General features: G+C 39.4%; 1 protein-coding gene across 1 annotated transcript; it reads left to right on the top strand.

Moving 5' to 3' along the window:
• opn8a (opsin 8, group member a) lies at window positions 1-26,012 on the top strand. The gene is made up of 4 exons (XM_084431866.1): window positions 1-357; window positions 21,909-22,202; window positions 23,814-24,145; window positions 25,068-26,012. Exons 1-4 carry the CDS (start codon window positions 288-290, stop codon window positions 25,377-25,379), a joined length of 1,008 nt encoding a protein of 335 aa, XP_084287992.1. The 5' UTR covers window positions 1-287; the 3' UTR covers window positions 25,380-26,012.
• The last annotated feature ends 1,877 nt before the right edge of the window (window positions 26,013-27,889 follow it).

Raw genomic sequence — 27,889 nt, 5'->3', positions numbered from 1 at the left:
AGACTGTCACGTTGTCACACCACTGAGTTGCAATCCTAATCAACAGGATGGGTCTCTATAATTCTTATGCAAGCTCAAGTAGCACACGAGCGAATGAGTTTGTGTGGTCGTCCATGTATGAAGAGGGATTACTCTGAATGAAAAGGTGAGGGAGAAATTAAGTGCGCTGTGCTAATGATTATGATTACAGGATGTCGAATTGGAGTGTTTTTCCTGGCGAAATGGAGAATGGAGAAATTGAAAACCCCAGGATGTCATTTGCAGACAATTCAGACTGAGAAGCTGGAATGGATCGATACACCTCTAAACTGTCTCCTGCTGTTGATTATGGTGCGGGGACGTACTTGCTGGTGGTTGGTAAGTGCTGATTTTTCATACTATTATCGAAATATACAAGGTTTTACATTTTCAATATTAATGACAACTCTCTGAATTATTTAATGTATGAAGAAAGTGGGTGAAAAAAAAGTTTCATAACCTCCTTCCAAGTTCTTTTTAAAATACTAATGATTGTCAATGATTGTAAAAATATTTTCTGAAGGATCTGGATAATATGCATTTAGTTTAAATGGCGTTTGAGTGAGAAAATGAATCATTCACACAAAACATATCCAATTATCCATTAGTTAATTTTTGCAGTTGTTTGATCTACTTTTTTTTATCTTACATTTGACTGTGTACATAAATTCTGTCAGGTATGGTGACTTTTATATGCAAGGGATTGGCAAACATATCACGTTTCATTTGCTTTACCCCAGAGCCACAGTGTGGAGCCACTGTTATCACTAGACTCAAGTAATTTCCTAGACACCAGTAATTTCCTTGTTCACGATTTAGTCAGGAGGACATTGGCATTTCATTCAAATTAACATTGAAGGCGCATGCCAGCAAATCACAACCTACTGTTTGACTGTCTGGCTTGATAGACAGCAATCATAACTGGGAGGTCTGGGAGTCACAAAGCGATTCCAAAGCGATTCTTTGCCGACTTGAAAATCGTAAAAATTAAGCCCACGTATGTTTTGTTTCTAGTTCCCAGTATGCTTTGCATAAGACAGATAAAGAGATTAAATGTTGAAATTAAGTGTTATTTGTTACCATGAAGAGTGCAGAAGAGTATAATACTAATACTTTAATACTAATAATGAAAAGTCGCCAGTGATGTTCATTAAATATACATGCTAAATAAGTTATATTTAACATTTGCTATGATAGCTCTGTATTAGCCAACTTAAAAATGTGTGTTTATGTTACAAATTATTACGTTCCTTTAACTCAATATACATTTTTGGTTGAACAATTTCATTTGACTTATTTTTAAAATAATAATAAAATACTGTAATACTATTTTCCCAATATTACTATTTTTACTGGGTTTTGATTAAGTAAATTGGTGAATATAAGAGACTTATTTCAAAAACATTGAAAGATTTTTTTTTTTTATTCACAGATTTCTTGTTGTTAACTTTATTAAATAAACATCATAGCTGATGCAAGTTAGTGCTTGGATCAGGAATAAGTTTCCATCTGATTATACAAGCTTAAGGTGGTCAAGCTGGTTAAAGGAACATGGTAGCAGGTAAACCAACTAATACCAGCTTGGACCAGCTAATGACCACCACATACAAGAACAAAACCAGTTTGATCCAAAACATCCATGCATAGTTAACTGACTAATTAAATGTTATTTATAATATTATTATACAATATTGCTTGTAAATTTTGCACACAGTAAATGGTGACGGGATTTGATGCTTAATTAATTAGCCTGGAAATCCAGACCTAAATCTGAAAGATTAATGATCTGGCATCGACTAATGAAAATCGGCCAGCTCGAGGGGCGGCACCAAGCATGCATTTGAAAATCTCACTGCACGCAATTGGATAACACTACGACCAATCACAACAAGCCCCATACGCTTAGATACCAGCGGAGCTAACTGGTAGATTAGACTCTTGCCGTATCCGGTCGGCAAAACAGCAAAAACGCCCTTCTTGCAAAGGAACGATTAGAGCGCCGTCTTCTGTTCCTCTTTTAGATAAAAAGCCAAGTCTAACTCGTTCATTGTAGCGGCCAAAGCCGTTTCAAACAACTGGTGTTCATCCATAGCCATCTTGCAATGTTTACTAATGACTTCGACGTCACAGCGCTGTCGCCATCTGTTTAGCTCGCCTCTGGCCCGCCTATATCAGATAACCCGATGTGATTGGTGCAGCTCGGATACAAGGGCATAGTTAATGAGCATAATTACTCGACGCCAGAGTAACTCGCTGAGCAAATTCAACTTGTGCTCTCGCGAGAACTCTGGATTTCCAAGGTAGCAATTAATTAATCAAACTAGATCTCAGACCAACTAGATGAAGAATGCAAAGTTCAATTTTTAGCCATGATTTCATTCATAGATCGGTGTAAGCCTCAAGGACAGATTGATCACTCATTAAGCTACATGAAATGATCATTGTTCAATCCCTTTCAAGTTGCATTCAGATAATTTTTTATAATCTAGATGGAGATAATGTAATTGGTATATTAAGTCATTCACCATTTTTAGCCACAATGTACAGAGATAAATGTCAAAGTCAGAGAGCCATGGAAGAGAGAGAACCACAAAGTCTATTTTTATAGGCCCATGCATGGCTTATTGCGGACAAGTTACATAAATTCCCAGGCATTTAAACGTAGCAGGTGTTGAAAACCACTACGCAAGTGGGTTAATAAATCAAAATCACTTGAATAATCAGAGATTAACACAGCAACCAGCGCTTCTGCATGCAAATACAGTCGCAACATGCTCAAAAAGATGTGCTTCTCATCTTCAAATCTTCCCTCGACATACATTCACGATCCCCATGCTCAATAACAAAGATGTGAATAGGACCATTTTATGCTCTTTACAACATAAAATACTCTTCTCTCCACAACATACTAATAACTGTGAGAAAAATCACAAAACATCTCTGTAATCTCAAACATTTCTCCTACACCGCAATAAAATTAAATGCTGACCCTTTCTTCTAAGATGTTTCTTCTGAGGAAAAAGTCCACAGTAATCTTCAGAAGAGATCTCAACAATTTCAACCAAAGTTTGAAATCAGAGATGTCAATATCAACTCATCAAATTATTCCAAGTATGCCAACATTCCTACTGTCCCATACAGAAAAAAAAAATTGAAATATATTTTAAAGTGTCAAAAACATATGTGGCATAATATTCCAAATACATTGAAATATATTTGCATTGTTGTTCACTTATATTTATCATTTTGAAATATATTCTGAAATATAACAAAAATATATGATGTTAAGAATGAAATATATTTACATTTATAACATGTAATGTAAAATATATGACAAAATATATGGTCATAAAATGTTTAGCTTGCTAAAGAAGGGTCGAAAATGTATTTTGATCATATTAATTCCTCTACCTTTTCCCCTATACACAACAGTAGGCTACCATATTTCACTACTGTATTATGACACACAGCTATAATAAATACTGTACTTACATTTAAATGACTGCAATGTAAAATGACAGATAGTTGCTTTCCTACTATTAGGCCATATTAGGTGGCACGTACCTAACACTAAGTGCAATTATTAGATTTATTGTTGTGTTTTATTGACATCTTTCCTGAAGTCATTTAAATATTGAAAATATGCACAATATTTATGATGCAAGTATAACAGTGACACTCCAACAGTGAAGTGCACTTAAACAATAGATAGAACTCAGTGTCTAACACTGCATACACACACTATTAAAAATCTGTATTCAATTCTGTAAAAATAGGGAAAAAAACTCTGCATTCTGTGTGTTATTTCCTACATAAAAATTGTCATTTTAGGCCAATAAAGTCAGTAAAGGGGCAGCCGTGGCATGGTTAGGGCTTCGGGCTTGTAACCGAAGGGTTGCCGGTTTGATCCCTGACCAGTAGGAAAAATGTGAGCGGTGGAAGTGGTAGAGCACTGCTCTCCCATGCCCACATCCACGGCTGAAGTGGTCTATCTAAAAAATTTATTAAAAATGTGTTGTTTGTTTGTGAAAATGTTAACTTTTTAAATTTCAAAATATATTTCAAATGAAATTAAGCGCTACCTCTGGATATCTGTTTTGATATTTATCTGCAGTTTCCCTGTCTCAGGTTATGCAATGCACAAAGATGAAAAATTTTACTCTGAGAATCAATTCATGTATAATACCAGAAGATACCTATACAACTCTGGGGGATTTTTTTTTACATGAGAATAAAATGAAAGCATCATGCATTAGATCATATTGTGAAGCTGAAGAAATGCTCTTTCTATCTCATTTGAAGGTCAGAGGAATAAGGTCAATGAACATGTTTCTCCTATGCCCTCAGGGAGGGTTAGACGTACAGTACACTTGCACACAAAATAACCTTCTGTCAACACAATAGGAGTATTACAGTATATGTGCTCTCTGAATGTCCCTGTTTGACAAATGCAACAAATGTTTATATCTAAAGTATAGATAAGTGGCACTGCAGTGCATTTACATTAGATCTCTAGCAGTCCACGCAATCATTGCAGATGGTGAGAAAAGAAGGAGAGAATGAGAGAACACGGCTGTGTCCCAAACTTATGATAGCTGCATCGATGCTCCTTCAGACAACAACTTAATATGCAGTATTTGAGTAAAAACAGACACGGCTTCAGGTCTCAAACAGGTTTCAACAGTAGGCTACTTTTTCAAAGTATAGTTTACCTAAAAATGAAAATTTGTTATATAGCCTATCATTAATATTTGTTAGATTATTAGTTAATGTTAGGGATGCATGATATAGCAGTACCTTATCAATTATCTGGTGATATTAGTGTTTTTTAAATCATTATCTGTCAATATTTGATATTTATTGTGCAATGCATGTTCATTTCCTCCACTTTTACATTTAGATTACCTTTGCTGTCACCTATAATGCTCACTTATAGTTCATCTCTGAAAGTTCACTTTGATAGTTCACTAATAATTTAAGAACACTATTAAATATAGCAAATCTCAAAATGAATATTCATTTTTCATACTGTGCATGATGTCTAAATTCACTTGCAGCATTTAAAACATTTGATTTTAGTTTTTAGTGTTTCATTTTGAATATATTTAGTCAAAATGTTTCAGAATGTTTAACATTGGACACTTTTGCACTCAATTATCAGCAATAACATTACAATTATTATCATGCATCCTTATCGAAATGTAATGATTATTATATATAGATATCATTTTCATAGACCTTTGGTTGAAAAGATCTAGAGCAAGTTCAATTTCAGTGTCAGTGACTATATTTCTAGAAATAAACTGGGGAAAAAAATCGAATCTTTTGGTACACACAAAAAAAGGGACTATAAGATTTACTATACTCAGAAATTGCTCAATTTCACAAATAATTACAAAGAAATGGCAAGTAGAAAGACTGAAATGGTAGAATATGAGTATGACGAAGTCAGGCTACTGAAATGGTATTTTCTTGTAAAAAGTACTCCAATAATCTGTTGTATTATTTAACTTTGAAAAATATATTTTAAGTAAAGATACTTAAAAACTGAACATTATGGAATTTGAATAGGATATAATCTAAACAGCATGCATATGGCAGCATTTTTCAGCTTTCGGACACAGTTGTGAGCAGAGTGGAGGACAGACCAGCGTTTCCTGATGTGCTCAAGAGAATGTGACTGCGCTCCACTGAGCTGAGGAAATCAGAGTTGATGAACTTCTTTAAATGCTCTCAGAGACAGCTCACTTGAGTGTGTTTACCGTTTACACCAGAGCCATGCAAATCCCTAAGAATGCACCAAGAAATATCTGACAGTGATTTATGAATTTGTCCCATTGCTGTCTGACATGCAATTGCAGGAGTTTAACAAAACATGCATGGCTTTAGAGATAGCTTTAAATCTAGTTGTGTAAACAGTTTAACTGCTCAGTACACTATTAAATACTAACTTAATGCTTTTCTGCCAAAGACGCAATAGCATGTCAGCGCTTTGTCTGATTAGAGTGAGATTAAACAGAGGATAGGAAGCAATATTGTTCTTTTGCTTAATTACTTTTTGGCAAAAAAATCAGACTGCAGAAAAAAAATCATGCTGTAATTATTTTTGTAATTAGCATTTGCCTGCGTTTTTTAATGCAAGATGATTTATTCATCTCAGAGTGCATCTGTTGTTAAGCGACAGCTTCAAAGAATACCTGTTTCTGAGAATCTGTTTTAACCCTGTCATAAGGTTAATGTCCCTGCCTGTATTTATACATCTATTTATGAACACAACATGAACAGATGTTGACATAGGTAAATGTCAGTGATGTGACATTAAGTGTGCTAATGTGAAAAGACCTGCTTCCAACAAACTATACTGTAGATAAAGCACAATCTCTAAAGCCTGCCTTCGCCACACATCAGCCATGAGTTAACAATAAGTCAACATGGCTCAATAGAATTTTAATATTGCGCAAGCTATTAATTGCGTAACTAGCTCATTGAATTGAGAATTGTTTCATTTGCATTTCATAATGGGCTGCAACCCATAATAAATCGTGCCTCTGCCTACATTTTTGCAAAACTCCCCTAGCATACCTATACAATTAGCAGAATATTGACTTATTTCCGCACGGTTCTTTGCAAAATACTACAGTGTGGTATGACCTGCAATGTTTACCTTTTTTCCCGCCTCAGGCAGCATGACTGGAGCCGCTGGGAACCGAATAACATTAAATTGAATATTAGCTGATCTGCAAGAGCAGATGCCATCTCTCAAAAGACACATTTTCTCAAAGGCCTCCTGAAGTGCCTTGAAAAGCACAGCACTAATTAGTGTGTTGACGTCATTTCCTCTGAAACAGGAAGACAGGGCGGGACATATTGAACAGTTCCTCGCCTTTTTTAAATAGCCAATAGCGTTTAGTTTATATCACAGCTCATCCAGAGCTGTTGAGCTCGGTAAAGCCACAGTTTCCTCCTAATCTCTAACCATTTCTCCTCTAATCTCCTCCATCTCGCACAGCATTCTGTGCAGAATTCAAATGGGTCCGATACGTTTTCTGGTCTGCGCCAACTCACGCATATGATCCGCTCTGTGCTATCGTAGGCGTTTCTCAATACCAAGTACGCAAATTAAAAAATGGAACAGCAGCGTTCTTGATAACATCACTCAGCTCACGGTTCGCGTGACACTAAAGTGAAACCAGACTTCATTCGCCCAAATGGAAAGCATATCTACACTGTCTGAATCATTCCCTATTCCTTATTTAGTGCACTATGTGCAGTGTGTGTGTGTGTGTGTGTGTGTGTGTGTGTGTGTGTGTGTGTGTGTGTGTGTGTGTGTGTGTGTGAAAAAGTGACCGATTTTAGCCACAATATCAGCATATATTTATAATGCGTGTTTTTGGGTGACGGGGGCTGTAGATTCCAGAGAGCATTTTGATTGGATAGAAAATCTGATGAGAAGCTGCAGAGTGATGTCATCAAAATCATTGATCCATATTGACGGAAGTGAGAGACTGTACGTTTTGAATGCTTATCTCTAAATGCGAATTTTTTCATTGTTTTGGAGCACACTAGCTTATAGATAACAGTAAGGCTAACGTATTCATACTAAAAAGCCAAAAAACTTCCATTTTGTTTTCAGGGGGCCTTTAAAGGGATAGTTCACCAAAAAATAAAAATTCTGTCAGTAATTACTCACCCTCATGTTGTTCCAACCTTCCAAGACTTTCGTTGATCTTCAGAACACAAAGGAAGGTATTTTTTATGAAATCTGAGAGCTGTCTCACTCATTCATAGGCTGCTAGCCTAGGTAATTTCATCTGCCGGCCCAGAAAAGTTAGTCAAGACATCGTTAAAAGAGTCCAAGTGACTACTGAGGCTCAACCTTAAGTTTATCAAGCGACGAGAATACTTTTTGTGCTCAAAAATAACGACTTTACTCAACTATTAATTTTCTTCTGTGTGGGCCTCTGACGTGAGTTCACGAGAGCGCCACGACGCATGTGCGAGAACTGAGAAGATGACGCTCACGATCATTTGATGGGAAAGTGTGAAAGGTAAGCCATTCATTTTGCAGCATTGGTAAGGCACTTTTACGTTTTCTCGTTGGTTTCTCACGATTCAGACATCCAGGAAATGCACACATTAGAACCATTTTAAACACTACATCGAGACCCATCTCGCGCATGCGTCTTGGCGCTCTCGTGAACTCACGTCAGAGGCCCACACAGAAGAAAATGAATAGTTGAATAAAGTCGTTATTTTTGTTTGTTTTTTGCGCACAGAAAGTATTCTCGTCTCTTGATAAACTTAAAGGAGAAGTTCACTTTTAAAATGAAAATTCTGTCATCATATACTCACCCTCATGTTGTTTCAAACCTGTATGAATTTCTTTCTTCTGATGAACAGAAAAGAAGATATTTAGAAGATTATCAGTAACCAGACAGTTTTTGGGTCCCAATGACTTCCATAGTAGGAAAAAAAATACTATGGAAGTCAATGGGACCCAAAAAAAAAGTGAACTTCTCCTTTAAGGTTGAGCCACTGTAGTCACTTGGACTATTTTAACGATGTCTTGACTAACTTTTCTGGGCCGGCAGATGAAATTATACCTCGCAGCCTATGAAGGAGTAAGACAGCTCTCAGATTTCATCAAAAAATATCTTAATTTGTGTTCTGAAGATGAACGAAAGTCTTACGGGGTTGGAACAACATGAGGGTGAGTGATTACTGACAGAATTTTCATTTTTGGGTGAATTAAGACCATTCCCAAGAACACTGTTGACCACAAAAGGGAATCAGTCAGATTTCTGGCCTGCTTTTTTTTACTGCCGTTGGCTAGATTGCCGTGAAATGCCTTACTGTTCAACCCTGCAAAATTGATCTTTGGTTGGATTTTCATCCCAGCATAGATTATGTGGAACATATCTTTTCAGTTGAAGAGTCACCATGATTGCTTAGTGACATTTCGATTTTTCAGATAGGCTAGTGGTCTTTCTTTCTTTTCTTTTCTTAAATAAACAAAAAATAAATAAAAATGGCATGCATATAGGCCTACTGTAAACAGAGATGACCTGGTCATACATTGCTGAGATCTGCTGTATCTCTAATAGCTTTACAACCTATTTGCGACTTAAATAGGCTAATTCAAGAGTCTGACCCTTTAAAGTAGTTAAGGGTTGAAACTTGAACACAAAGAAAGTCAAAATAATATGTAAAATAAAAATACGTATTTTAAAATAAATATTCCTATGTATTCGCAAGTAGGCCTTCTATACAGTAGGCTACACGTTTCAACAGCAACTACAACAGATTAGAATTGCAAACAAATAGGCTAAAAAGTACATCGACAAGGCATAGGCCTACGTACTGCCCAATTTATTATTAAAGATGTATTTTACATTTAAAAGTCTACAAGAATTTGGCTGTAAAGTTCTGGGGTCTACGTAAGAAAGCTTCGCGCGCGATACAGATGAAAATGTATCACATACAGCTCAATCAAAAACACCAGATTATAAGAAGCCGTTGATATGAGTGAATAAAAACCTTACCTTAAAATGCTCTTGATGGAATGTTAACAAACATCCAAAAAAAAAAAATCAAAATCCCAGTAATCCAAGTGCGATCTGTCAAATATATTAAGTCTAAGACTAATTAACAGAGATGGGACCAAGTCATACATATGCAAGTCTCAAGTAAGTCTCAAGTCTTAACCTTCAAGTCTCAAGTAAGTCCCAAGTATTTTTTTTCTTGGGCAAGTCAAGTCAAGTCAAGTCACAGGCTATGTCAAGTCAAGTCAAGTCAAGTCCTGTAGTAGGTCAAGTCAAGTCCAAGTCAAGTCACCTTATTATTGTAATTTTACCTGCAGAATCTGATCTTAATAAAGTGAAAAGACAAGATATCAGTTACTGTCAATAAATTACAATAATTTGGATTTGCATTGTAAATACTCATGTTCAGTAAAATACATCATGGAATCAAGCAAAATTGTAACTTCATAAAATTAATTATTTTTCACTTCTGCCAACAGTGTTTAAAATGTAACAAAGTTTAATGTTGTACGTAAACTGTGTTTACAATAAGTGTATTGTAATAGTCAAAACATTTTAGTAACTAAACTGAATTGTATTCGGTTTAGTGACAACATGTTACAATGTTTACATGGTACAATTTCTGGTAAGCTACGCTTTTTTATTATTTCAATTCAATTATTGTGATCTGACTTAATATTGACTCATTTGGATAAATATTAGGTAGGCTACACAAGATAGGCACTAATTTTTCTCAAGAAAAAAACAACTCACCTAATGCTGTAATCATACAGAGAGATATAATGCGTTTTTTATTATAATAACAACTTTATTTAATGATAGTGTAACCCGCACAAGGTTACTGGAGTGCAACCCTCTATTCCGCCAGAGGGTGGCGCGTACACCCCCAGTGAATCTTTTAATAATAATCAATACACCTTTCCTCCGGTGAAGACGCTGCTAGAAAGCAACAAGGACTGGTATGAAAAATATCCTCTGACAGAAACAAATTCAAAGATAAATCTCCAAATATTATTAAATATTAAAATATTGTGTGTCCATTAGGTTGAAAGTTGAGCGAGAATTAAGCCGCATATCTTTGTGATCTCCTCGAGAAATCTCCGGTAAGGATGATAATACTAAGTGTTATGCTGACTGTGCTAGCTTGCATATTATGGTGCAAAATACTGTTCTTCTAAAACCAATCGGAGTTGTGACCCTGATTCTTGCTGTTTGATACCATATAGACACAGATTCAGATTGTTTTATGTTGTTTGAGATGCTCGTAAAAGATCGTTAATCGCGCTAGCCGCGTGCTAATCGCGGGCAATTCAAATGTGAATGTGTTTTGATTTTAGCTCTGCTGCTAGCTCAGCTAGACTAGTCACCACTGTAGCAGATCTTTGATGGTATTCACATGGCTAAAGGTGACTTTATACCCTGTTTTGTTGACTTACAAGTCATTTAATTGAGGAGTGTTTATCCTCTTGTTTGTCATATGTCATATAAGGGCGATTTAGTTCATTTAATTGCCAATATACATATTTGATATGTATATGAGGAGCAGAAGTTCATCTTAACTGTTAAAAAGAATAAATATATTAAAATGTGATGTTTACAATGTTATTAAGATGCTTAAATAGATTTAAAAGGTTAAAAAACATAAATATCCGGTTTCAGAATTCCCATGATTTTATATCTATACTGTGAGATGGAAGTACATGATTGATTGTTGTTCAATGGAACTGACTTATGTTATGTGGTGTGATGTGTACCTATTCATTTACATAATGATTAGAGTATTTATATCCTTTACAATTGGTTATATTTGATTTGACATTTGAATGGAGAAAAGTTGATTAGATTTGAACCGAAATGAGGCATAGTAACTAATGCATTCTGTACTGTATGTATAGATTGGTTTTTTTGAAAGGGATAAACCATCTGAATCTGACCCTGGTGGTCAGTGGCGAGCCAACCACAGAAGTGAACGAACCAAGAGCCTGGTGTGGCCAGCCGTGGCATCTTTGGAACCATCATCATCCTGTGCCTTCATTTGAAACTCAGATAAGAACACACGTAAACCTACCCGGGTAGTGAAAAGAGCATACACACTCCAAGAAACACACACACACACACACCAAGGACTTCCATGGACTCTTCCATTTTGTTTGAGTTGTTTATTTTGGGATTTTATTGTGCACTGTGCACTCAGGAAGCCGGCTTAGATAGGCAGGGAATGTAAATAACTGTCTTCAATTTTGTGTAATACATTTCTCAAATTTACCTGATTTGTGTTGTCTGTTCTCTGCTAACTCTTTTACTATTTCAGGCTCCGTAGTCGTACCTAGACCTTCTGATAATAGCCAGCTTTAATTCATAGCTACTTAAATTAGTTATCGGTTACACTGACCTGAATCGTGGGTTACATGTGGCGAGCCAGCCAGGAGTCTGGTTATGTGTTAGCAGTGAACCACATTACACGTGTGTGAAACTATTTTCTAGTGTGTGAGCTCTTTGTTATCTTTTTATAGATCACTCTTTACTAAACATGGAGTTCATAGCAAGCTCAGGTATCAAAGTCCCCAATGCAGTAATGGTGAGTGGTTTGCTTGAATCACCAGAAGATGAGGAGATCATAGACTTCCTCAAGAAGTATGGCTCCATGAGACTTGTCCCAGTTACTGACATTAACTCAGAGTTCTATAAAAACCTGATTATTGAGTATAAAGATGGTGTTGCCATTGAAGCCTTAGCCCCTCTTCTGCCCTACACACATGAACTTAAGGACCGTCCAGATGTAAAGTACTATGTTCAAGCTCTGGCAAGTGTGTACACCACTAAAATTGGCTGCAGTGTTACCAAAGCCTACCTTGATGAAATAAAGAAGTTAGCGAAACTGAGTGGACGAGGCTTCGAAGAGGTGCTGAAAGACATGATGTCAGAGATCAGTGAGACAATCGAAACTGATGGCAGTGGTGATGATGAGTTTGGAGCCAGACAGCTCAGCACGCCTCTTGACACATTTGAACCCCCACACCCTCAGCTGCTCCCAGATTCTTCTCGGGAAAGGTTCATTCATAGTGGTGCTGAGCCATGCCCACAGGCTGATGTGAAGCGAAGTCTGTCCATTGTGGAGAGCGACTTGAATCCACCTGAAATTCAAAAGGTCATTGTTGAGCACATTGTAAGGAGAGATGAATTAAACACACATTCACACTTTCCCATCAAGCTTCGTTCATTCTCAGGCAAGCTCCCCAGACCCAATAGTGAGACAGACTACGACACATGGCGTTCACATGTTGAGCTTCTCAGGAAAGACCCCACCCTGTCTAATCTTCAGAAATCACGGAAAATATTTGAAAGTTTGCTCTCACCTGCAGCAGACATTGTCAAAAGATTGAGCCCTGAAGCTACTCCTGAAACCTACCTTCAACTGCTGGACGCAGCCTTTGGAACCGTTGAGGACGGCGAGGAGCTTTACGCCCAATTTATGAATACTCTTCAGGATCCCGGTGAAAAGGCCTCTGCTTACCTCTGCCGCCTTCAAGCTGCCCTGAACCTTGCTGTTAAGAGAGGAGGAGCTGCTGCTGGAGAAGCAGATAGACACATCCTCAAACAGTTTTGTCGCGGGTGTTGGGACAACCCTTTGCTCTCTGACCTCAACCTCGAAGATAAGAAAAGTCACCCACCAGCATTTTCAGAGCTCCTGTTATTAATCCGCACTGAGGAGGATAGGCAGGCAGCTAAAGCTACACGTATGAAGAAGCACCTTGGCTCACACCGGCAGCGGGCTATGGCAAGTTCTCAGAGTGCATGCGTCTGCAGTCAACAAGCAGCATTCCAGCCTGAGTCTGATCCATTGACAGAGCTTAAACAGCAGGTGGCGTCTCTGCAGAGCCAACTCACCACGCTGATGTCTAAGAAAGTTAAGAAAGCCCCGAAGACGAAGGGGAACACTGAGCATCCGTCAGGTGGGCCAGCATCTAAACTTGACCCTAGAGTACCAAGTTGGAAACCTACCAACTTAAAGACAAGCACCCAGCCGAGACCTTGGTATTGCTTCAACTGCGGCGAGGACGGTCACATCTCCTCAGGTTGCAGTAACAATCCAAACCCCACTCTCGTCAATGAAAAAAGAGATCAATTGAGAGAAAAGCGGCGCCTCTGGGAGGCTAAAGAACACTCACCAGATTGTAAGGATTTTTAGATGGAGTCTCAGTTGCAGGGCAAACTGAGGCTGAAGCAGTTCACCAACGCCCTGCTAAAGATAAAAGTGATGCCAAGCCCAAGTTCAGTGCTGCTTTGAACCAATCTAATGTTAGAAAACACCCCTTCAGAGTCCCGAAAAAACTTATAGGCACAAAAACTACAGGCCTAGTTACCATCCAGGGCAAACAGTTCAACTGTCTCCTTGACACAGGTTCGCAAGTAACCACAGTCACCAAGTCCTTCTATGACGAATACCTACCTGAGCAACAGATCGAACCACTCTATAACCTTCTGGAAGTTGAAGGGGCCAATGGTCAATCTGTTCCCTATCTTGGATATGTCAAAGTCACAATCACCTTCCCAAAACAGTTCCTTGGAGCTGAATATGAAGTCCCAACATTGGCCTTGGTTGTTCCAGACAGCAGCACTTCAGGGTACAAGATACTGGTTGGTACAAACACACTCGATGTAGCGTATGGTATGTGCAGAGAGAAAAGTCCAGCAAGCCACCATCCTGTCCCAAACGGCTACAGGACTGTGCTGAAAGTACTTCAACTGCGACAGGAACAAAGTCATGACAGTAACATCGGACTGGTAAGGATGCAAGGCAGAGACAGAAAACTCATTCCAGCTGGAGGAACAGTTGTTCTGGAGGGAGTGGCATCAGTTAAAGAGTTCCATACTGAGAGGTCTGCTATCATGGAGTACCCTTCATCCTCTTCTCTGCCTGGGGGGCTGCTAGTAAAGCCCTGTCTCGTTGATCTACCAGGAAGACTACCAGTTGTGGTCTCAAATGAGTCAGAACACAACATCATCATCCCAGCTAAGTGTGTGATTGCTGAGCTCAGTGCAATCCAGGCCATTCAGTCTCACAGACAGAGCGTGACCAATCCATCTGAACCAGAACGCTCCAAGGCAGCTGACCTAACCTTTGATTTTGGTGAGTCCCCGGTCCCTCCAGAATGGAAAGACAGAATTACTCGAAAATTAAATAGCATGCCTGAGGTCTTCGCCCAGAACGACACTGACTTTGGAAGGACAGACAAAGTCAAGCATCACATCAAACTGTCCGATGAAACACCATTCAAACTCAGAGCTCGGCCGATTCACCCACACGACGTAGAAGCTGTTCGTCAACATCTTCAAGAGCTTCTCGATGCTGGGGTGATCCGTGAAAGTGAGTCTCCATTCTCCTCTCCAATCGTTGTAGTCAGGAAGAAGAATGGCCAGGTACGCCTCTGTATTGACTACAGGAAACTGAACCTGCAGACGGTGAAAGACGCCTATGCACTTCCGAGGCTGGATGACAGCTTCACAGCACTCTCCGGTTCCAAGTGGTTCAGCGTCCTCGATCTAAAGTCTGGCTACTATCAGATCGAAGTTAACGAGGTTGACAAGCCAAAGACTGCCTTCGTGTGCCCACTTGGTTTCTGGGAGTTTAATCGCATGCCTCAGGGAGTGACAAACGCCCCAAGTACCTTCCAGAGACTGATGGAAAAGTGCATGGGAGACATGAATTTGAAGGAAGTTGTCGTTTTCCTGGATGACTTGATAGTCTTCTCAAAAACTTTAGAAGATCATGAAGCCAGACTCACCAAGGTCCTCAACCGCCTGAAGGAGTATGGGCTCAAGCTGTCCCCGGAAAAATGCAGATTCTTTCAGTCCTCAGTCCGGTACTTGGGGCATGTGGTCTCAGAGCAGGGGGTGGAGACCGACCCGGAAAAGATTGCAGCACTAAAGACCTGGCCAGTCCCTCAGCATCTAAAAGAGTTGAAAGCCTTCCTTGGATTCTGTGGGTATTATAGGAAGTTCATTAAAGGCTATTCAAGTATTATGAAACCCCTGAACGACTTAACATCTGGTTACCCACCTCTAAGGAAGCACCCAAAGTCCAAGGAAAGGAGTGGCCAATACTACCACCCCAAAGAACCATTTCTGAACCGTTGGACTCCCGCCTGTCAACAGGCATTTGAGATGATCATCGGCAAGCTGACAACGTCCCCAGTTCTGGCCTTCGCAAATCCTGCACTCCCTTACATCCTTCACACCGATGCAAGTTCCACCGGCCTCGGAGCGGCCTTATATCAGGAGCAGGAGGGACAGCTGCGTGTCATCGCCTATGCAAGCAGAGGGTTATCACGTAGTGAGTCCCGTTATCCAGCTCACAAGCTTGAGTTTTTAGCGCTGAAATGGTCTGTAACGGAGAAGTTCAGTGACTACCTCTATGGCAATCAGTTCACAGTAGTCACTGACAGCAATCCCCTTACCTACATACTTACCTCAGCCAAACTCGATGCAACCAGCTACAGGTGGTTAGCTGCTCTCTCTACCTTCTCCTTTAAGCTCCAGTACCGCCCCGGAAAGCAGAATGGAGATGCTGACGCACTATCGCGACGTCCCCATGGCGACCTGCGTGATGACCCCTCATCTCGAAAAGAGTGGGACAGGATCCGCCAGTTCACACAACACCATCTATCAGATCCAGATAACGTTAATGCTGTGGATCAGGGGGTTGTTCATGCCATCTGTGAGAGACAACTTATTTATTGTGCCAATGATGGAATGGGCGGAGATGGAAGTATTTCCCTCGTCGAGAGCCTTGCCATCTCTGGAGATGCTGTACCTGACAGCTTTGAGCAGGAAGATGAGCTTGGAGGGCTTCCCATCATCCCACACTTATCAGAGGCAGATCTCAGAGACAAACAGAGAGCTGACCAGTGCATTAAACATGTCATCTCCCAGATTGAGTGTGGCGAGAAACCACCGCCCACTGTGAGAGCTTTGCTTCCAGACCTACCTCTGTTGTTGAGAGAGTTGACCAGGCTTGAACTGCGGAATGGCATCCTCTATAGAACACGCCAAGAAGAAGGCCAAACACAGTACCAGCTAGTCTTACCTGAAGAATTTCGTGAGACAGTCTTAATGAGCCTGCATGACAACATGGGTCATATGGGAAAAGACCGCACGCTGGACTTGGCCAGAGCCAGATTCTACTGGCCGAGGATGGCCTCTGACATTGAGAGGAAAGTCAAGATGTGTAACAGGTGTGTGCTCAGGAAAACCTTACCTGAGAGGGCAGCACCTTTAGTGAACATCATGACAACAAGACCGCTTGAACTGGTCTGCATGGACTTCTTGTCCATTGAACCGGACAGAAGTAACACGAAGGACATTCTCGTGATCACAGATCACTTCACAAAATACGCAGTGGCTATTCCAACACCAAACCAAAAGGCTCAAACGGTTGCAAAGTGCTTATGGGACAATTTCATCGTCCATTATGGTATTCCAGAGAAACTGCACAGCGACCAAGGTCCTGATTTTGAGTCGCGGCTAATCAAACAACTGTGTGAAGTTGCAGGCATACAGAAAATTCGAACAACTCCGTACCACCCAAGAGGAAACCCGGTGGAACGTTTTAACCGCACCCTGTTAGATATGCTTGGCACTCTGGAAAACCAGGATAAGTCACACTGGAAGGACTTCGTGAAGCCTTTGGTCCACGCGTACAATTGTACCAGAAGTGAAGTGACTGGGTTCACACCGTATGAGTTAATGTTCGGACGCCAGCCACGCCTGCCAGTCGACCTTGCATTCGGCTTACCTGTCAAAGAAGAACAACAGAAGTCACACTCCCAGTATGTAAAGCACCTCAAATCCCACCTTGAGGAGAGCTACAAAATAGCTACAAGGAGTGCTGCCAAGGTAGCTGAAAAGAACAAAACAAGGTTTGACAAGCGTGTGACTCCTTCTGCTCTGGACATTGGAGACAGAGTACTTGTCAGGAACGTACGCATTCGTGGAAAGCACAAGCTCGCTGATAAATGGGAGTCCACCGTCCATGTGGTAGTGAGGAAAGCTGGAGACCTCCCTGTCTATACAGTAAAACCAGAGACCGGAGAAGGCCCCTGGCGCACGCTGCATCGAGACCTCTTGCTCCCATGTGGGTTCCTCCATGTAACACCAGAACAACAACCCAAACCACTTGAGCGCCGCAAGACACGCCAGACCATTCAAAGTGACCCAAGAGAAGTTGATCAGTCTTCAGATGAGGATGATATCATTCCTGTTACCTGGTCCCAAAAAGAACCAGTTCCAGAGGTAACCAGATATATTGTCTCGCGAGATGTTCCAAGACACCGTGATCCAAGCCATTCTAAAGAGAATCTGACGACAAACCTCAACAGGGTGACTGATGATGCTCCAGCAAATTCGAATAGCCTACCTGATGTTACTCCAGTCAACCAAGTAACACTGAACCTGAACTTACCTGGAAATGAACCTGTGGAAATAAAAGACCTACCTGGAAATGAACCTGTGGAAAGAGAGACAGACTCACCTGGAAATGACGACCTTGTGAACGGCTCAGATGAGGACTATCCTGAACAACTTCCAGTCCTCTCCGATATGCCAGAATGTGATGAGACAAATGTCCTTGAAAATGAAGGAGAAGAGGAGATTAAGGAGACAGAGGAACAAACAGATACTGATGACCTGATCAGGAGATCTGAGAGGAACCGTCAGCCACCTAGGCGGCTGGACTACACTGAACTGGGAACCCCCTTAGTCACAGTGGTGAAATCACTCTTTCAAGGGCTGACTACTGTGTGGGACGACATCATGAGTGAGATTGATGCGTCGGCTCATCCCCCTGTTCTGTCCCCTCCGGTGATAACCATTTGAACATTGCCATGCACAGGGACGTGCATAAGTTTGGAGGGGAGAGTGTAACCCGCACAAGGTTACTGGAGTGCAACCCTCTATTCCGCCAGAGGGTGGCGCGTACACCCCCAGTGAATCTTTTAATAATAATCAATACACCTTTCCTCCGGTGAAGACGCTGCTAGAAAGCAACAAGGACTGGTATGAAAAATATCCTCTGACAGAAACAAATTCAAAGATAAATCTCCAAATATTATTAAATATTAAAATATTGTGTGTCCATTAGGTTGAAAGTTGAGCGAGAATTAAGCCGCATATCTTTGTGATCTCCTCGAGAAATCTCCGGTAAGGATGATAATACTAAGTGTTATGCTGACTGTGCTAGCTTGCATATTATGGTGCAAAATACTGTTCTTCTAAAACCAATCGGAGTTGTGACCCTGATTCTTGCTGTTTGATACCATATAGACACAGATTCAGATTGTTTTATGTTGTTTGAGATGCTCGTAAAAGATCGTTAATCGCGCTAGCCGCGTGCTAATCGCGGGCAATTCAAATGTGAATGTGTTTTGATTTTAGCTCTGCTGCTAGCTCAGCTAGACTAGTCACCACTGTAGCAGATCTTTGATGGTATTCACATGGCTAAAGGTGACTTTATACCCTGTTTTGTTGACTTACAAGTCATTTAATTGAGGAGTGTTTATCCTCTTGTTTGTCATATGTCATATAAGGGCGATTTAGTTCATTTAATTGCCAATATACATATTTGATATGTATATGAGGAGCAGAAGTTCATCTTAACTGTTAAAAAGAATAAATATATTAAAATGTGATGTTTACAATGTTATTAAGATGCTTAAATAGATTTAAAAGGTTAAAAAACATAAATATCCGGTTTCAGAATTCCCATGATTTTATATCTATACTGTGAGATGGAAGTACATGATTGATTGTTGTTCAATGGAACTGACTTATGTTATGTGGTGTGATGTGTACCTATTCATTTACATAATGATTAGAGTATTTATATCCTTTACAATTGGTTATATTTGATTTGACATTTGAATGGAGAAAAGTTGATTAGATTTGAACCGAAATGAGGCATAGTAACTAATGCATTCTGTACTGTATGTATAGATTGGTTTTTTTGAAAGGGATAAACCATCTGAATCTGACCCTGGTGGTCAGTGGCGAGCCAACCACAGAAGTGAACGAACCAAGAGCCTGGTGTGGCCAGCCGTGGCATCTTTGGAACCATCATCATCCTGTGCCTTCATTTGAAACTCAGATAAGAACACACGTAAACCTACCCGGGTAGTGAAAAGAGCATACACACTCCAAGAAACACACACACACACACACCAAGGACTTCCATGGACTCTTCCATTTTGTTTGAGTTGTTTATTTTGGGATTTTATTGTGCACTGTGCACTCAGGAAGCCGGCTTAGATAGGCAGGGAATGTAAATAACTGTCTTCAATTTTGTGTAATACATTTCTCAAATTTACCTGATTTGTGTTGTCTGTTCTCTGCTAACTCTTTTACTATTTCAGGCTCCGTAGTCGTACCTAGACCTTCTGATAATAGCCAGCTTTAATTCATAGCTACTTAAATTAGTTATCGGTTACACTGACCTGAATCGTGGGTTACAATAAGTAAAAATATAATAAATATGTAATATAGTACACATATTTAGCAAAATACTTTTTCTAGCCAACTAACGTGCTATAGCCTATATGGTCATCAAATGGCTTTCCTGAGGTAAATGTTATGTGACATAATTGTTCTCCAGCTGTTTTATTGACCCATTTGTTTGATTGATTGGTCGATATTATGTATGAGGAATATACATTTCGGTAAGTTCAGCTGTAGGCTACTGTATCTTTCAACATTGTTCATTCGTGTTTATTTACTAGCTAGAGATGATCGGTTCACGTGCTGCGCTAGGGATCTGCGTCACATTTACAAGCGCCAAAACGGTATTTATTGTTTGAATTTCGTAATAAAAATGACAGAATCTGAGAGCTGAGATTTTTTTATATCGTAACCTGCTCTTGTGTCACGATTTTTCTGTGCGTGAGAAAATGAATGAGAGCGTGTGAAAAGTCAGTGTCGCGTGTGTCTCACGGTGAATGCGTGAGAGTTGGCCGCGCCCGCGATGTTAATGGTGCATGTCTTGCAAAGCGCTGTTCGTCTTTTGCCATCTTGTGAATAATTCTCGAAGCCGAAAGCGATGACCCTCAGTACCCCTCCGGCTGACATGTTGATGTGATATCTGATCTAAGTGGGCGTGGTGTGCAAGGTACGAGAGGGCGCGACTGATGATAGTGTAGTGATCCAGTCATGACCACGCTATTCTCAGCCTGCGCTCCAGCTGGGTAATCAACTTTATTTTTTAAAATAATTTATATATTTTATATTCAAACTGAAAAAAATTATGTGATTAACACTCAAGTCATTCAAGTCATCGTGTCTCAAGTCAAGTCAAGTCCCGAGTCTTTAACTTCCAAGTCCGAGTCAAGTCTCAAGTATTTTATTTTTTGTCAAGTCAAGTCACAAGTCATAAAAATAGCGACTCGAGTCGACTCGAGTCCAAGTCACCAAGTCACAAGTCCCCATGTCTGCTAATTAACATAATCACATTGTCAAACTTTGAGTAGGTGGCTTTCGGCAAACGGATCTTTCATTCTTTTGGGGGTTTATTATTTCTACACAATTTCTGTGACAATTCTATTTTATAGGATCGCGTGCGCTCCCCTTAAGTAGCTAACAAACAGAATGCGAGTATACTTTTATGTAGCCTACATATAATATTTTACATAGCCTACATAATTTTGAACATCATTTTTGGGAGATGATTTTCGTGTTGTGATGTCCTGCAGAGTGCACGTGCCTCGACGTCACTATATGGCACGTAGCTGAAATAACATTCATACTTAAGTAGATCGATTTGCTTTTTTGATTCCTGCTAACATTTTAATAATATGTTTTAATAATAATAGTTTGTTCAATTTAAAGTTAATTCAAATAATTTATAATTCGATTATTTTGATACTTAACCCTTTCATGCATGAATTGGCAATCTCAGTCAGGATTTCCCCCCCCCCTATGTTTTTATTGCTCTTACGGCATGAAAAACAAGATATTAACTTTTATTTTATTTTTTACACATATTTTTCAAAGAGATTTTCAGATGTCCACTTGAGTAGACAGTGTGCGTTTTGATTTTAACTGAAGAGATACTGTGCTATAAAACAGAAATAACGCTCTGTGCATATTTAACAAACCAATGATTAAATGATACGAAAATATATAAACTATAAAATATACAATATATATATATAACACAGTCACAGTTTCAATTATTGTAAACAGATGATTAATCAGAATTTCCTCCTAATCTAAAATCAATAGCAAAAGTCTCCCAGGATAGAAGGAATTGATTGATATTCCGGAGCAACTTGGCATTTCTGACTAACACCAATTTTTCTCCAGCCTTCCTCTCCATCCTGGGCAACGCAGCCGTCCTGGTAGCAGCCGCTTGGCGTCACAGTGTTCTCAAAGCTCCTGAGCTCCTCACGGTCAATCTGGCCGTGACTGACATTGGTATGGCTCTCAGCATGTACCCACTCTCAATCGCCTCTGCCTTCAACCACGCCTGGATTGGAGGTGACCCTTCCTGCCTGTACTATGGCCTGATGGGAATGATCTTCAGCGTGGCCAGCATCGTGACTCTGGCCGTCATGGGGTTAGTGAGATATCTGGCGACAGGAAACCCTCCGAAATCAGGTACCGCTGATCGCTTTAGGTCCCAAAGTGAGATTAAGAAACACTGATTGCTTTATTGATACAATATTTCATTTAATTTACTGCATCCATCCAAGCACAAAAGGTCAATGTGTGGTTAATGAACTGTTGTTTTGTTTTTTTACATATCCTGGGCAATAACAGTGGAAATGTTCAATAGATTTTATAGTCAAAATTTTAAGATTTGTGTCAAAACTAAACACTGAGAAATATTCACTGTAAAAAGTGTGACAACTAGCCCTGGTCTCCCCTATAAAACGTATGGTTTTACACAACAGAAATTGAAAACCCCATTTGTACTAGCAAGTGACATACAATGTAATCACAGTAAAATAAGAATAAATAGATGAAACATCACTGTGTTTCTATTGTTTGGTGATAAAACGAGATTATAAAAGGCAGGAAGCCACAAATAATACATTGTCACCACAAATGGCATGAAGTCATGGAATATAAAGGGTTCCATTATGTGCTTTGTTAAATTAAAGTTTTCAATAGTTGATGAAAAGATTTAGAAAAAAACAAGAAACAATATTTTCTTCTATATCCAAGTGAAATAGATTATTGAAATATGTAGGTGGAAAGACTCGTTTCTTTCCATCGGTTGTTGATTGTATGGTTGCAGATCTCAATGTGAGCTTGCAGTCAATCTTAAGACTAATGATTGAAGCATATTGTTTCACTGGAAGATTGAGTTATGACATTTATGCATTTAGAAAATACACTGTAAGAAAAACTCTGTAAAAATATCATTTTCTGCCAGGACATTATCCATTAACAGACATTTCCTTTCACCCTAAAACACAATGCAGTCCATAATTCAAAATATGGGAAAAACACCGGTGAAAAAAATCATTAACACATTTATATTAACACATTGGGTCCTGTTTTTAATTCCAAGAAATATATGTTCTTGTAATAAATAGTTATTTTTAGTAGATAGTTTAATATATTCATATTAACAACACTCTATGTAAACTTTCCAGAAAAGGTAGCTTTGGCTGATTACATTTTATTCTGTCATTTCGTGGACATGCTCAGCCCATTGTATGTCCCATTTTTATATATGACTGTATGATTCATCATCCAAAATTAGCTTTGAAAATGTTCTGTATGTATGTGTACATTGTTAGCTAACTGCGTGATGTGTACATTTCTGAAATACATAACTTTAGATCACTCTAAATTGAAAATAGACACATGCATTTTCTGTAAAGCTGCTTTGAAGCGATGTGTAAGTGTTATACAAATAAATGTGAATTGAATTGAATTGAATATGTAGACTCTTAACTATATGTACTTTTTAATTAATTTGTACTAACGTGAAACACAAGCACAACAATTATGCTTGAAATCCTGAATGATGCATGAAAAGGTCATTGGGGAATATAGACAGACTGATGGTTAATCTGTGATTTTCCAATTAGACAGGTTTTGTTTTCCTTTTCAAATTTACCAACTTGCTAATTAACTTCAAATCTGCCCTGCATTTACAAAGAATCTCTAAGGAAAAATAGGTTATTGGCAATTTGTTGTCTTGGATTTTCTTCATAGGCATGACTAGACTCAATTTCTATTTCAAATCTGTTCCAGGAAGCAAGTTTCGAAGAAAAACTATAAGTATATGGATTGGTGTCATCTGGCTTTATTCACTGCTGTGGGCAGTGTTTCCTCTTCTGGGATGGGGAGGATATGGGCCGGAACCCTACGGTTTGGCCTGTTCTGTGGACTGGGCCGAGTACCAGCACTCCTTAAACGGCTCTTCGTTCATTATGTCTTTGGCCATCCTGTGCACCCTGATCCCATGTGGAGTCATCCTGTTCTCCTACGCTGGCATCGCCTGGAAGCTCCACAAGGCTTATCAGTCCATCCAGAGCAATGATAACCTGCCCAACTCTGGGGCCGTTGAGAGAAAAGTCACCCTGGTAAGGGCCATCCAATATTGCACATAAAAATATATTAAGCTCCATTCTTACTTTTCAAATTTTCAATATGTACACAAAATTAAGGGTAGGTTTTTTTTCTCTCTTTTAAAGAGCCATTTACTTGGAAAGCTTGTGTTTTTGATTTCTGTTAAGCTTCCAGCAGATGTGTGAACGCTCCAGGGTTTGCACGTACAGGGACGCTGCATGCTGTTAAACACTAAAAGGACACCTTTGCAGATTTTCAACCTGCTTTGTATTGTTACAGTGTTAGTTTATAAATTAACAATCTATAGGCTACTCTTTCTCCATTGTAACAACACAAAGCTGGTCAAAAACCTGCAAACTTGTCCTTTTAAGTGTTTAACAACACGCAGGGTCACAGTATGCGCAAACCCTGGAGCGTTCACACATCTGGAAGCTTAACAGTTTTTCCTGCAACAGTGACAGACGACGATTCACACCCCTGCTCCGTCTTCTGCCACAACAAAAAAATGTTGCTCAGCTGGTTTCCAATCTAAAATCATAAACCTAAGAGGAATATTTTGCTGCTTGTTTCCCCAATTATAGAAGTGGGTAAAGGTCAAGATCCAATCCAATCCAATCTCCTTAAATGTCACTAATTGAAGTAAACAGATTCCAAGAAATAGCCCCATGTGCGCTTGTCATTGTTTTGTTAGTGTGTTGTTAAGGCTGTCCCTCCTGGAGGTAAGGGCAAAATGGTAATCAGGTATTTCTGAAAACTTTTCCCTGTACCTGCCAGCTATGATATTTAAGCACAATGTTGTAAATGGTGCATGTGGAACCATCATTCTGAATGAATGCATTAGTGCCCTTTCCTCCAGACAACAGCGGTAGCCTGTCCAACATGAATCACTCGGAACTGATTTCTGTTGTCAGTTCAAGATTCCCTCCTGTGTTTCAGATGGGTATCCTGATCAGCGCTGGCTTTATTGTGTCCTGGACGCCCTATGTGTTCATCAGTCTCTGGACCATGTTTCACTCCGAAGGCAAAGACAGCATGGCGCCCATTGTCAGCTTGCTACCCTGCCTCTTCGCAAAATGCTCAACGGCGTACAACCCTTTTGTTTACTACGTTTTCCGCAAATCCTTCCGCAGAGAGCTACGGCAAATCCGGATGGGTTGTTACCAAGGCTGCTGGGATGCCGTGAGCAAAATGACAAGAGGAGAACGCTCAGAGGAAAATAGCGGGGCACAAAAGACAGGAGAAGAGTGAACGCACAATGGTAGAGGTCACCCCTAAAAATATATTGGAGAGGTGAGGAGATAAGCTCCAATCAATAAATCAAAGGAAAGAAAGGTTGCCGGATGGTTTGCATCCTAGAAACACTTGGTCTTGGTGTGCTAATGCATCTTCAACAGTATCAAGTCTGTGTCTACAGAACACAGTAGAGCACTGCATGAATGTAGGACACAAAATGAAGCAATTGCCTGAGAAAATGTTATTTTAAACTATTGGAAATATTTCATATAGTTTCATTCCAGATATTCCAAAGACTGTTGGTGATTTGAGATCCAGCATGAATTCAACACACTCCCTTGTGTTCTCTGTTCACTGACAATCCCATGTTTATCTGTTTGAGCAATGTCTTATTCTTTTGTCCTTTTATCTAATCTTTTATCGTCAAACCTTTTCGCTTTCGTCAGATCATTGTGAGATAAAAGCGATTGAAATCCTTTATGAAAAATGCTTTCTAAGAAGATAGAATGGTTGTTTGATTGACTTATCAATCATTATGAAGATTTTATTTTTGCGAAACTTTGTTCCATTGATTTTATGTCTCAGAATGTTCCTTTCAGCTTTCCATTGAACCTGTTTTCCATTAAAACCATTTTCACACTCTCTGTTTCTTTGTATTTCCCTCCTGTGTTCTTTGTTCTTCACTAATCTATGTGAATTTTTATTTATTTTTTAGTGCCACATTAATGCATTCAAAACTGCAATTACCAGTGAAAGAGGCTGATCATCAGGTGACATAAAGATTGAAAGAAGGATCCTGTTGAAGGCTGTTTGCATGACTCCTTCAATACAAAAACTCCATTGAGACTTGATTTAAAAAAAAGTCACGCAAGCTATAAAGCACAGATGGTATCTTACTGTTAGAAAGAATTATATGAACACTATTTACAGGAATTGTGTTTCCAATCAGAGTTGTCTGATGTGTGTCAGCTCCTTTAAAAGCTGCATTAGGTTGTTTCATCAGCTGGTCACATTTTTTAGCTTATTAAAACATTTCATCTTGTATTTGCGGTACTTTGCAAATGCGTTTTATGTACATATTTGATTGTTTTAGCCATGTCCCAGACTTACAATTTTAAAATCACAAATGTTATTTATAAGATTTAATATAATATAATACATTGAGAGTTAATGTTAATGATGAAAACATATATATTTTTGGTTCTCCCCCGACCATGGCCTTTCATGACACTATAGCTTCACTGCGGATCAACTCTCTGTGGGATTTCTGATTTGTCGGCAGTGTCTTACTGAATCAGGAAGCAGATCAAAGTGAAGAGGGCTGACCAGGACACATAGAACACATGTCCCAGCAGCTTTCCATTCCCATCATTATTTTACTAATATTAGAGAAGTGCAAATGGATACAAGTGGACATGTAGGATAATGTTCATTATATGTCTGAACATTGCAATGTCTTTGATTGCATGGTGTGTTGAAGCAATTCATTCATCCTTGCCAAAACACCATCATCACAAATTTATGTTTTTTAATCAATATATATATAGGATTCTGGGAAATGCAGTTCATGCTGGAGTGACAATGGTCTGGGGAGGATATCCTGGGCACTCCAGCTGGTGATCGAGACACACATTACTTATGCGTTACCTCCTCCAATACTGGCAATCAATATGCTGGTGTGCTCCTAAAAGTGTTCCATGTATTTTAAACAGATGCATGACTCACCAAGTGAGCATTATATTCAGTATGCAGAAGAGAACTGCACCTTCAGAACCCAGCATTGATGACAAGCTGCATCTATCAGAGACTTAAAAGTTAAAGATGAAGTGTGTCATTTCTGTGACACTAGCGTCACCAAACGGAATTGCAGGAATAATAAATAATAAAAACCTCGACCTATATACGTCTGCCATTGTTTGAGCCAGAAGTGGACACGTTGGACAGCTCAGTCTCTGAATATTAAAACTGGTATAAGTATTTAATTTCACCTATAAATTTACCTTGAGTGCATCAATTACATCGCATGTGTATGCAAGCAGCGATAAACAAAGCATTGACAATTTGCACCGGCAATAATGTTAATAACATTCATTTGAGCCTTGTGAAACTTTCAGAGCTGTAAATCACATTCGGATTCAGGGTTTCAAATTTCTCAAGAGAGCTACATCAGAATTAATGTGGCCATTATGTACTTTCAGTCTAAAGTGACAAGTACTTTCAGAAGTTTGGAAACTATGATGAGTGGGATGGACATCATTACGATGAAGCATTAATTCAGATGGAATAAATGGGCTTACAAACAGAGAGAGTTATACTGGATTGAATAGGGTCCAGTCTTCTCTTGTAAACATGCGATCTGATTACTCAAACCACAATTGCAACCAAACTAACATATTAAATGAAATGTGAGTAGCTATGTAGTCTGGCCATTTCTATAACACCAAAAGGAGGGCACTGCAGGATTCAGCGATAATAAAAAAAATAATGCCAAACCTACAAGCAGAGAAATTTATTTTTCCGTTAAG

Source organism: Rutilus rutilus, assembly GCF_951802725.1.
Source record: "Rutilus rutilus genome assembly, chromosome: 15".
Taxonomy (NCBI): domain Eukaryota; kingdom Metazoa; phylum Chordata; class Actinopteri; order Cypriniformes; family Leuciscidae; genus Rutilus; species Rutilus rutilus.
The sequence above is the reverse complement of the archived record's forward strand: the minus strand, read 5'-3'. Positions and strand labels throughout refer to the sequence as shown.